General features: G+C 46.6%; 1 protein-coding gene across 1 annotated transcript in view; it reads right to left on the bottom strand.

Moving 5' to 3' along the window:
* Positions 1–7981: 7981 nt before the first annotated feature.
* Positions 7982–11906, bottom strand: part of LOC127004197 (probable glutamate receptor) — a 4394-nt gene continuing 469 nt past the window's right edge. The window contains exons 3-9 of the mRNA XM_050871712.1: positions 11759–11849; positions 11358–11655; positions 10854–11077; positions 10552–10732; positions 10145–10244; positions 9093–9222; positions 7982–8813 (exon numbers count right to left, since the gene is read on the bottom strand). Of these exons, the coding sequence (XP_050727669.1) occupies positions 8727–8813; positions 9093–9222; positions 10145–10244; positions 10552–10732; positions 10854–11077; positions 11358–11655; positions 11759–11849 (1111 nt within the window). The 3' untranslated portion in view covers positions 7982–8726. The remainder of the gene's footprint in view (positions 8814–9092; positions 9223–10144; positions 10245–10551; positions 10733–10853; positions 11078–11357; positions 11656–11758; positions 11850–11906) is intronic.

The following is an 11906-nucleotide window of genomic DNA, read 5'->3' as shown; positions in this document are numbered from 1 at the left end:
TAATGTAGAGATGGAGAAGAAAGGAAAAGGCAGAGCTGTTGGATGGGAAGGGAGGAGAGGAGGAGGAGAGAGAGGAGGTGGATAAACAAGCCACCCAACGCCTTGATCACTACCAGCCCACCACCTCCACCACCAACCTCGCTAAGCAGACCCCGAACAGAGCAGCACGAGGAGGAGGAAGTAATGAGGAAGGAGGAGGTGGAGATAATGAGGAGGCAGGAGTAGAGAAGGAAACAGAGGAGGAAGAAAGCAGACAATTAAGAGGATGAAGCCAAGAAGTATATATAAAGGAGGAAAGAAGAGAGAGGAGGAGGAGAAGGAAGTGAATGAGGTGAAGGAAGAAGTTTAGGAGCAAGATAACAAGCAGGAAAAGGAGGAAGTAAAGAAGGAGGAGGAGGCTAAGGATGATGAAGGAAGAGGAGAAATTGGAGTCTGGCATAACATCCTTGCGGCAACATCTCCTCCGGGCAGTTAGTTCCTCGCCAACCAGCCAGCCAGCAGGTCCACAAAAATTAAACATGTATACCGTAGGCGGCGTAAAAAAAGAGTGCGAGGCCGCTGGGTGGGTCGTGAGGTGAGCGCCCGGAGCCGTCTAATAAGCCACCACTCGGATGAAAGAGGAGGGACAGAGGTAGGGAAGGATTACATAGAGAACTTCCGAGTCGCTGCTAACGGGTCGAGCCTCTTCTAAGTCAATTATGCAAACTCCCTGAGGATGCATGTGGAAGGAGAGAGATGAGACGAGTGGAGAGAGGAGGGGCGCCCTATAGAAGAGTAAAAGAGAGGCGAGAAGAAAAGTCATCCCTTGGGCAATAGATGAAATGAGAGATGAGAAAAGTGGGACCATTTGGAAAGAATAGAGAAGAGGAAATTAAAGGTAAGGAGGAGATGGATACCTGGAGGAATAAAGTACAGGTGAGAAGAGAGGAAGGGAGAGATTCCTTAAAGAACATAGGCGAGGTAAGAGAAATCCTTAGGAGACGAAAGGAGTGATAAGAAGAGAGGAGAGATTTACAGGAGAATAGATGGGAGATGAGAAGAGATGAGAGGTGAGGAGAAGAGTGAAGAAATGATAATTAGGAAGGGAGATGGGAGACGAAGAGGGAATTTGAGGAGGTGAGGAGAGAAGAGATTTATAGGAGAATAGATGAGAGGTAAGAGAAGAGAGGTGAGAAGAGGGAAGAAACGATAATTAGGATGGAAGCTGTGACACGAAGAGGGAATTTGAGGAGGTGAGGAGAGAAGAGATGAGGTGAGGAGAGGAAAGATGAGGAGAAAAGTGATACCTTGAATAAGAGGATGTAATATTTTTTTTTACAGCAAAGGAGACAGCACAAGGGGACAAAAAAAAAGGAAACTAAAAAAAACGCCCGCTACTCGCCGCTCCTGTAAAGAATCCGAAGAGGTGGCCGAAAGAGCAGTCAGTTACGTGAGGGCCAATAAAGGGAGTGTGTTCTTGTTGAAAGGCTGAACAGAGAGTACGAGGCCCCACTATCGTAATTTCCTCCACAATCGGTAAACTCCAGACAGAAGCAGACGTGATATAGGAAGCAAAACGAGGCACCAACGAAGAGCTACGCCTTGAAGGGAACGCGCCGCTTCTTGTCCGCTTCTCAACTCTCGATTCCCAAGCCTTAGACGAGCCAGATTTAATCCCATTAGCAAGTAAATACACCTTCGCTTTCGACCCGGCTGGTTATCATGGTTAATTATGCTAACGAGTTCATTAGCGTCATCTAATCGCCTCTCGCAAACTTTAGTCCTGCCGGGAAGAAACTATCCACGACTAAGTGATCCATCGTGTGTGTGTGTGTATGTGTGTGTGTGCGGGTGGGTAGGCGATAGTGTCTCTCTCTTTGGACCCGTCGATGAGGTGCAAATTAGTGAAGCTTAATCAGTCTTGTTAACAAAGCCGCTATTCTGTAATGCCACCTTTGGGAGGCAGGGAGAGAGGGGGAAGGAGGGAAGGAGGTAGGCAAGGAAAGAGGGAGGTCTAGGGAGGGAGTTAGAGAGGACCAGGGACACACGGAAAGGAGAGGACAAACGAGTACACGAGTGCAGTGATGGTGAAATTAAACAAACTGCTTCACCTACTCTCACTAACTCTCCCCCATTCATCTCTCGCCGCGTTTTACCTTTCTCTCGCTGACTGTAATGGAAGGAGAAATAAAAACTGACCGTGAACTGAAGCATCGATGAAAAGGTAATGCGTGGGCCAGGGGAGGGAGGGGAGGCATGGGATTCTTTTCTCTCTCTCTCTCGTACCCGGTGAAAGACATGAGTGACGGGAGGGTAATTTACGTGAGAGGAACCTTCCGCTGCTCCCCAAGGTTTCATGTCAAGGGTGACGGTAACTCTCCTGCCACACGCTATGAGAACAGGGTTGGCCACCGTCCCTTGCACCCCTACCCCCCACTCATAACCACTGCAATCCCCTCATCCTCTCTGCCACACCACCCATCTTCTCTTAGCCCTGCAACTCCCCTGGCAAGCGTCTCCTACCATTACTGCGGTCCCTTGATCATCTCTGCCACACCAACCATCTTCTCTTAGCCCTGCAACCCCCCTGGCGAGCGTTCCCTACCACTACTACTGTCCCTTGATCATCTCTGCCACGCCAAACATAATTCACTATCCTCTCACCGCCTAGCTTGATAAATACCCACTACTGCCCTCATTATCCCCTGCCGACCGTCCCCTGCCACTACTCTCTAATGATCTAATCGGATTCACTTCACTCCACGCCAGGCTTATACGCCATGCCACCTGCAGGAGCCGCTACTACTTGCCCGGTATCCTTAACGCAGTTGAAACTCCCCGACTGACTGCACACATCTTTAATTGTTCCTTGGTTCTGCTGCATCAGCCAATCAGGTGTAGTTGTGTATGTAGGTACACGCACCTCTGTCATATATATTCACACAAAAACTAACATTCCTCTATATTGTATCCTTGAATTACATCGCATAATAGAAAGACATATTAATCGACCAACCTTCAGCTCTGCAACGGGCACACGGACTCCACCTCTGGCTACCAGTAACCCGTGTCCTGGATCTGTGTAGTTTTCTCTGCCGGGGCTGAACGGATAGTGCCGTGGCTCTCCCTTGGTCACTCCCTGGTTACCTAGTATTTGAAGCTCCGAAGCAACCCACTCCCCCATTTCCTGATGCCCATCCCGTAGTATCATTTTATGCAAACTCATAGTTACAACTAGGGATAGACGAAGTTGGTATATATTTTTGACCTAACGTAATACATGCTAACGTCTTTGCCACGACAGTACACGTAAACACCGTGCTAATATGCAAGTGGAGATAAAAAAGGGCAAACTACTACAAGATGGCACTCTAACCTTAGGCTTGGGTCAGCGTCCCCCCTGTTGTTAGGCAGAGGGATTGCTGAGGTGAGCACCATTTCTCTCCTTCCTCTTCGCACTACCATTATCAGTGTTTTCTCCTTCCTTCCTTCGTAAAGAGCTTGTTACGAGGAGGCCGGACTGCGCTTACACCACCCTTGTTATCCCCTGCCTCGTCCCGTTCTTTATCCCCTGCTTTTATGGGTTTATTTTTTCCCTCCTCTGTCAGCTACTCTAAACTACCCGGGCTGTTTTTTGTCATTCTGGATCCCTTTAACAACCACAACCCATCCACGCCACTCTTCACCTTCCTCTGTTAAATCACAACGCTCCCCAGCAGTCACTGTTTCATATCGCCCTCACTTCCCTAATATCCTCACCCACATCCCTTGCCAAATCACAGCGCTCCCTACCCCCATTCTCGTTACCCATAAGCATATTTTGTCACCTCTTATCACCCATTAACTCCTTACCGAAAAGCTTAAATGTCCTACTTACCATCATCTACCACTTCCTATACCACCCCGTGTCACCCCATAACCATAGCATTTTCGTCACCTGTTACCACTTATCAGCTCCTTATCAAGAACTCTAACTACCAGAATCTACCACTTCATACCGTTCAGTGTCACCCTTCACCACCCGTCAACATACCAGGAACTCTATACCCGCTGCCATCTACCCCTTCCTACCGCCCCGTGTCACCCCATAGCACGTTTTGTCACCCCACTCCTCTCATCAGCACCCTACCGCGAACCCTGGGCACTTCTCGCTACCCGTTCATCCCGTCACGCGAGCCAGGAGGTCATAAATTCTAGGAGCACTCAGGGCCGCGTTACAGTGCCCACGTGACCTCTCTCTAGGCTCAGCTCGCGAGGACGAAGCGTGACTCACCGCCTGATACACACACACACACACACACACACACACACAAACACACGCATACCAGTTGACCCGAGGTGTTGGATTTGGGTGTAGGTGGTGGTGGGTGGTGCTGAGTATGAGTGCTTGTGAAGAGGTGGTGGTGATGGTGTCCGGTGGTAGTGGTGTTGAGTATGTGGTGATGAGTTTGGTAGTGGTGGTTGTTGGCGGTGAGGAGTGTAAGTGGGGAGGAGATATATTTTTCTTGGGTAATCTGTTTGTAAGGTATTAGGTAATTGTTATCAGTAGTAGTAATAGTAGTAGTAGTAGTAGTAGTAGTAGTAGTAGTAGTAGTAGTAGTTGTTCATTTATTCATTTTATTTATTTGGTATTTTGGGAGGGGAGTGAGAGGTGGTGATAGTGATTGTGATGATGCTTACGAAAATAAAATAAAAAGTCAAATTAATGTCTGGCAAACACATGGGGCAATTTTATCCCCAACGAGTGGATGCGGATGAACAAACGAGACTTGAGCGATGTGTTTGTGGCCCATCACTGCCGCACTAAGGAAGAAGGGTGTGTTGTAAACCTTGGAGGAGAAGCTGGATACACGACAAGACCCCTCCATTGCTTTAAACATATTATGAACGACACACCTTCTGTCTGACTCTGTGTTCAAGTTGATTAAAGCACTGCATGTATCATGAAGCGCCATGACCGAGGATGCGAATCATGGGGCGGTGATTCTTGTAATACTTTAACAGACAATGGTAAGCTATAACAGAAAAAAGGAAGAAAATATACTGAGAAACAAAAGTAAAATAGTTAGTAGCACTGCATGACGTGAAAAAAAGGTGAAATAATGGAAAAATGAGACGAAAAAAATAAAAGAAACATCGAAGCAACGAAGTCTGGAAATATAAGAGAAAAGTCGCCGTCGGCCAGTGACACCCTCGGCCAAATGTGTGAAGAGAGATCTGAAACAACTTCACGGAACTTGGAAAAGGTCTTAATACTCCGCCTTTGAGGAAGTCCACGCCGCTGAAAGGATGAAAATAGAATAAGACAGGCCGTTACAGAGCTTCCCAGGGGAGGAGGAGGACCTTTTCGCTTTGTATGGATCATTCACTTCGACCGCCGGACACCGAGACTTCGAGGAAACTTGCAATGGAGAAAAATGAAGAACGTGAGATAAAAATACTTCGACAAGGAAAATATCCCCAACACAACACAGTCACATCCTCCACTCAGCAAGATCGCCAGTAAAATATTGAATCACCATTAAAAAAGTGACGGTGCGTTGACGAACGTGAGATAAAAATACTTCGACAAGGAAAATATCCCCAACACAGCACAGAGCCACATCCTCCACTCAGCAAGATCGCCAGTAAAGTATTGACCCACCATTAAAGAGAAGTGACCACGATGTAAGTTATCTGTGTTAATGAATAGAAGTTTCACGTAAGATAAATTATACACGTAACCAAAGAAAAGGAAGCAAAAATGATGTGTTGTTTCCGAATGCATGCACTGCTATCTGTGGGGAAAATATGGACACGGCACAGCCCTCGACACGCTACATTTATCTGAAGTGACCGGCCATACCTGAAGACTACCTGCCGCCGACGTGTCCTGCCTTAACCTCCTCCCTGCATCAAGAAGCACCACCACCACCACCATCTTCACCACCACCACCACCACCTGAAGGCCATGCAAGGAAAACCCCAGACGAAGGACACAACAATTGGTTTTCAACTTCCGACGAAAATTATTTAGTGTGTTTGGTGACCCGGAGAGGATTGTGTGTGTGTGTGTGTGTGTGTGTTCGCTTTAAGAGTTTTATGTGTTGCCTTGTCGTGTATTCGGTCCTCTGTTGATCCTGTTATACATCTTATACATCAATGCCATGAACGCAGCAGTAAAATGTAAGCTACTGTTGTATGCCGATAATTCCGCTCCAGTTGTGTCTGGGAACAATATTCATGCTATCAAACAAACGTCAGTGCAGGCTTATACCACGTTAGCCATTGGTCGATCAACAACAGATCATCTCATCTAAGTAGAGCAGAATGTATCACATTTGGAAATAAACCAAGACTCAGTATACTCCAAAATCTATTCATAATAATCTATTCAATGACACGAAAATCAATATTAAGTCCAGCATCACTTAGTATCTTGGAGTTGTATTGGACGATAATATTTCAGCTAACACGTGGTCTGAGTGTTATAGGAATAGTGGGCTCCAGGACTAAACTTTTGGCAACAAAGAAAAAGCATTTTGCTGGAGATACAATGAAACTGTTGGCGAGTGCTTTGGTGCAGCGTCACTTTGATTATTCATGTTCCTCTTGGTTTTCTGGACTAGATAAATAAAAAAATAAAAAAATAAAAAAAAATAAAAAAACGGCAGTGTCAAAAACAGCCTTGAAATTCGCAGCACTTACTCGTGTTGACCACTGTCACTACATGCTGTGAAGCGGGTCACCAGCTGCAAAGAGAGTAACTCAAAGCTTAATCAAGTTCATCAAATTATCAATGAAACTTCTTTACTGGTTCCCCATTTGTTTGTCCACTTCACTTCAGTCACACATAAACACTAGATCAAGTCAAGGGTCACTCACTGTGCCTAGATTATGCAGTTCACTAGGGAAAGGCAGCCGTGCATATACTGGGGCTGCTGAATGAAATAAAGTTCCACAACCATTCACAATATTACAATTAAGGACAATATTAAGAAACTTGGCAAGTCTCATCTCCTGGACATAGTGGCACAAGATATAAGCTTTATGTTCTTTACATATATTAATTGAAATCTATATTCTCCAAGTCAGAAGAGTATATCTAGTCGATTTATTGCATTTTTTGTCAACTATTGTTTATAAAGTTGAGTTTAAGCATCAATTTGGTTGCATGTTTTCAGGACCACAGTGAAAATAAGGTTTTTGTTTTACACTATTGTGCCACCCTCGAGATTCCATATGTACATCTGCTTATGTTTGAGTTTTTTATGATGCAGAACCTTCAAATAAATAAATAAAGATGTATCAACAATCATGACAAAGCTCAGCGTAAATAGCTTTGCGTACCTTGTTGAGCTCCGTTCTCTGCAATCAATGGCTTCTGCCCGAGACGCGGCGACATGAGACGCTGACTTAGCTAAACAAGACCACGTGAATTCAGTCATGGGAAATTATATCTACTTGTCCCATTCAAGTAATGAGATCCACCGAAATTAAAGGGTTTGATCAAGCGCTGAACTCGTGTGTGTGTGTGTGTGTGTGGTCAGCTTGGTGAGTGTGCAGGAGGATCAGGGGAGGGAGTTCAGGATCCTATTCAGAAACCTTTCGGAGCCCAAACACATCCATTTAACAAGGCTTTCCTAGAACTTGTGGGCATTTTCATGGGTAGTTTTATGACCCTGGTGGTAGTTTGACAAAGACTTCATGAACGTAAAAAATTATTGGTGTATGAGAAGTTAGTGTCGAATACCGACCCATAAGCAACTCGAACGGTGGCTAATGGGTCCATGTAGACTCCTAGAGGGCGACAGTCGGCACCAAAACTTGCATGTACTCCATCTTCCCGGACCAGTGTTTTCCTTGATATGTGTCACGCCTTTGTAAGTGTAGCAGTCCAGCCAGAAATGCTCACGACGTTCAAATTTCTCCCTCTGACAAGAATTTTACATCTTCACGCAAAACTCATCATCATGCACATAAAGGCAAACATCACGGACAAAAAATGACAAACATGTTGCAGTATCATGTATTTCTTTCCAGCTAGTGAGTATAATACCATAAGTGGCACTGCCTATTGCTGTGGTCATTCATTATACAAGGACATGTTTCAACGGTGGTATATGCTAACGGTTCACTGTAATGCACGCTGACTACACGGATCATAAATAACAAAATCAAGTGGACCTTAGCACGGGACCAAAGATCGATTCACAAAGGTGGCGATTTACTTTGTTTGCACAGGTGTCAACCAGGAGCAGCCCATGACGGGGGTTCTTCCTCCTTTCTAGAGCGTCGTGGGAAATTGTATTGTTCAATGTTAATCCTTCCCAGCCATGGAGTACTCTGAGACACCGCCGGAATTCCTGTTGCATGAGAAGCATAGGTTGTGAGAGAAAACGGAACATTCAGAAAAGAGCAGGAGAGGTGGACAAGATGAATGGAAAAGGAAGGGAAGGGAGTGAAGAGCGATAATTAATCAGGAATTTGGGACGGGAGAGGAAAGGAAGAGTGGCGATGTGATGGGAAGGAGACGTAAAAAGCCGGAGTACTTATAGCTCACAGAAAGAGGAACTGACGGGGATAAAGACAAAACGCTGGTAGGAGAGAGAGAAAAAAAAAGGCGTGTAAATGGAGGGGAGCGTCAAGGGTGGACAGGTTACATGAGAGACAGAGGGGAAGAATAAAAAGGAGTCAGGAAGAATATGGGATGGGAGAGGACAGGAAAGGAGGGAGTGTTAGAGAAGATGGCCGGGCAGCGTGAGTCTTCAGGGGCACACGCGGCACCCCAACATCTCGATGCAGAAGGCGAGCAGAGCAAGCACTTGTCCCGCGCCCAGCAGCACCACGGCGCCCTGACCAGGAGGGTGAGGCGGCAGTGTTATGGACTGTTATCATTTATGCTGCCATTGTTATCATTATTGTTATCATCATTAGTAGGAGTTATAGTAGTACGGTTAGTAGTAATAGAAGAAGAAGAGAAAAAAGAGAAAGAAAGAAAGAAAGAAGAAAAAGAAAGAAAAAAGAAAGAAAGAAGAAAAAGAAAGAAGGAAGGCAAATGAAGGAAAAAATAAGAGTTCACGAGCTCGAGGATCACCAGACAGAACCCACCGGCGCCACCCTTCCCCGCTTACCCACAGGTTGGCGAGGGAGAGCGGCGCCCTGACGAGCACGATGGGCGGCGAGGAGCGGCAGGTGGTGAGGGCCGGGATGTCGCTCAGCAGCCAGTGCTCGTACAGGCCGGACTCGATCAGGGCGCGTATCCTGCAACAACACCACACCACCCTGGGATGACCACGACCTTCCTCTACATGAGTCTACAACGTGAGGATCCTCGTGATAATATTCAGAGGCTCACGCAGTTAGAACACATGACATTCACCTTAAATATGTGGCAACAATGTAACTTGCCTGTTATGATTTTGCTTTTCTTGTTTGCTGTGCATCTTCGGATCTCATCAGCTGATACGTTATGTTCATGTCCTTTAGTTAATTATCAGCTGAATCTCGAAAGGAAGCAAAATCGCCGCCACGAATAGAGAATAATCAGTTTTACAAGTCGCAGATCATCCCTGTGAAACGTGTATGCCTCCTGTACAAGGGGTTATGATGCAAGACTGGCTGACTGATACGCTTGGGTTGCGTTGGTGTTCAGTTTTACCTTGATAATAGCTTACCTACATAACGGGTAATGGCTGATTTGTATTAGTTGAATCGAGGTTAAAATATTCAATTTATAAGTCACATCAATATTGTTTCTTTTGTACGTATTACTGATCCCTGTGCCACCTCGCACAAGTCACATGGACGATTATTTAACATGATGACGCCAGACCTTCCTGTTCAAGACCGTCATTGCGGGATGCAAATCTTGGTCACGCCAGTTGCCTTGGTCGCCACTCCGCCTTTTAGTCCTGTGAGCCTGTGGTAAATAGAAATCCTTCGCCGCGAACACAGACAATGGACACCCAGTTGACAAGTTGACTTTCTAGACTTCTTCAGAATAATATACACCTTGGTCGAGAATCAGGTAAAGGGAAAAAGAATACCTGCATCATCGACAACTTCCCCGACAGTACCAAGCACAGTCCAGAACACTAACAGCAAGGGTGACTAACCAGCACACCACGGAGGAACGCACCACTACTTCGAATCTCCCAAACCTTCAGGGGATGAGTGTTCTTACCTGTGGTTGATGGCCGGCACGAGGAGGCTGTCCTTGGGGCCGATCATGCAGTGCGTGGACGTGAAGAAGCTCTGCCTCGCCTTGTAAAAATCGCAGCTCCCTGGAGAAGATAAAGGCGAGATCATGAGACCGATAAGGATACAATGAAATACATATTTTTTGTAATAAAAATATATCTTTGAGGATGACACCCTATCAACATCATCCAACTTTCTCAAGCTTCACTTTTTTTAATGTAAATAGTCCTTTCCGTCACGACTACACTGTCGTCCTCCTTTTATCGATATCTGAAGCTTCTGTGCAAATACTAACATCGAAACAAATATTCGTGAAAAGGAAATGGCATTCACAGAGACAACACCAATGCTGCACACTCTCGGTCAGCCGCTACTCGCTTCAAGTCGTACCCGTCTGAGTAAAGATGTCAGCCATGAAGAGTTCGGCGGAGAGGCTGGTGCTGATGATGACGTGTCGCTGGCGGCGGACCTGAGTGTCCAGGGCGCGGGGGAAGGTGGAGGCGTGTTGATAACGCACGCGACCCACGAACTGTAGCTCGTGGAGTTCCCGAAGCTCTCCGAATTTCATTTTCTACAAGTAAAGCGATGAGACGTGAAATACAGCACACAAGGTTTTTGGTGGCTGTTGCAGCGAGTTGTGGTGACGTATTAAGAACCGCAGGACGATAAAATGTTAGGTAAAGGAAACCCACCGCGATGGTGTCGGTGACGATGGTGTTGGGCTCCATGATGACGGTGAGGGAAGGGTCGTCCAGCAGGTCCCTGAGGGTCTGGATGGGTTGCGGGATGAACCTCACGGCCAGCAGGGACGTGAGGGTGCCCGAGTAGCTCCAGAAGACCACGGCCGCCACCACTACCCACAACCCACTCACATTCCGGATCTTTGAACTCCCCAACAGCAGCGTCTTCTTCACGCCTGCCAGACAGTGAGGTGTGAGTCAGCTGATCAACAAAGGAACAGCGCAGCTTAAAAAATACTGATGCCTGGAAAAATGCGTCTTAAAAGATATTGATGACTGGAAGAATGCATGTCACTGAGCAGTAAGAGTTCCGTATATAGAGCATAAACGGTGAACACTGGTGTAAATTAATTCGCCACTTCTGTGCTGCACTTAGATGCCTCACGAGCAAGTAAGTATTGTCTCATTTGTAAATAGAGGAAATTACAATACTCTGTAAATCTATTAAAATCCCACCTTGGTTTAGAAGAATACGAATATTTTCCAGCAGAAGCTCTCCCCACCAGCCCAGTAGACCAACACCTTTCGGGCGACGCAGCAACACCATCGACAGCACCCACACCATCGCCAGCACCGCCATCATCGCCGCCCACACAGACGACGTCAGGGGGTATAAGAAACCCCAGTGGTCGATTTCCGGCACCCCTTTCTTCGCCAGGATGGAGCGGTCATCAAAGTAAAAGGACTCCGTGAAATCGACCACTTGGCTCCTCCTCAGCGTGATGCCAAACGGGCCCACAGCGACGTCCGCCTTCTGCGAACCAAGTGGCAGGCCTACAGCTACGAGGAAATCCACCTCCTTGTCACTTAAATGTTGCAGTTAGGTTACAATACAGGTAAATAGTCCCACGCCTCACCTTCTCAACCACTTGGCCCACCATGCCAGTCCACGTGCCGTTGGATCGCTCAGCCCCCCACGAGCCGTCGGCGGGCGTTACGATGGTGTAGCTGTATTAATGAGAACACGACCGTCACACTCGGTTGCTTCAAGCACAAGCCGCACGT

Source organism: Eriocheir sinensis, chromosome 27, assembly GCF_024679095.1.
Source record: "Eriocheir sinensis breed Jianghai 21 chromosome 27, ASM2467909v1, whole genome shotgun sequence".
Taxonomy (NCBI): domain Eukaryota; kingdom Metazoa; phylum Arthropoda; class Malacostraca; order Decapoda; family Varunidae; genus Eriocheir; species Eriocheir sinensis.
The sequence above is the reverse complement of the archived record's forward strand: the minus strand, read 5'-3'. Positions and strand labels throughout refer to the sequence as shown.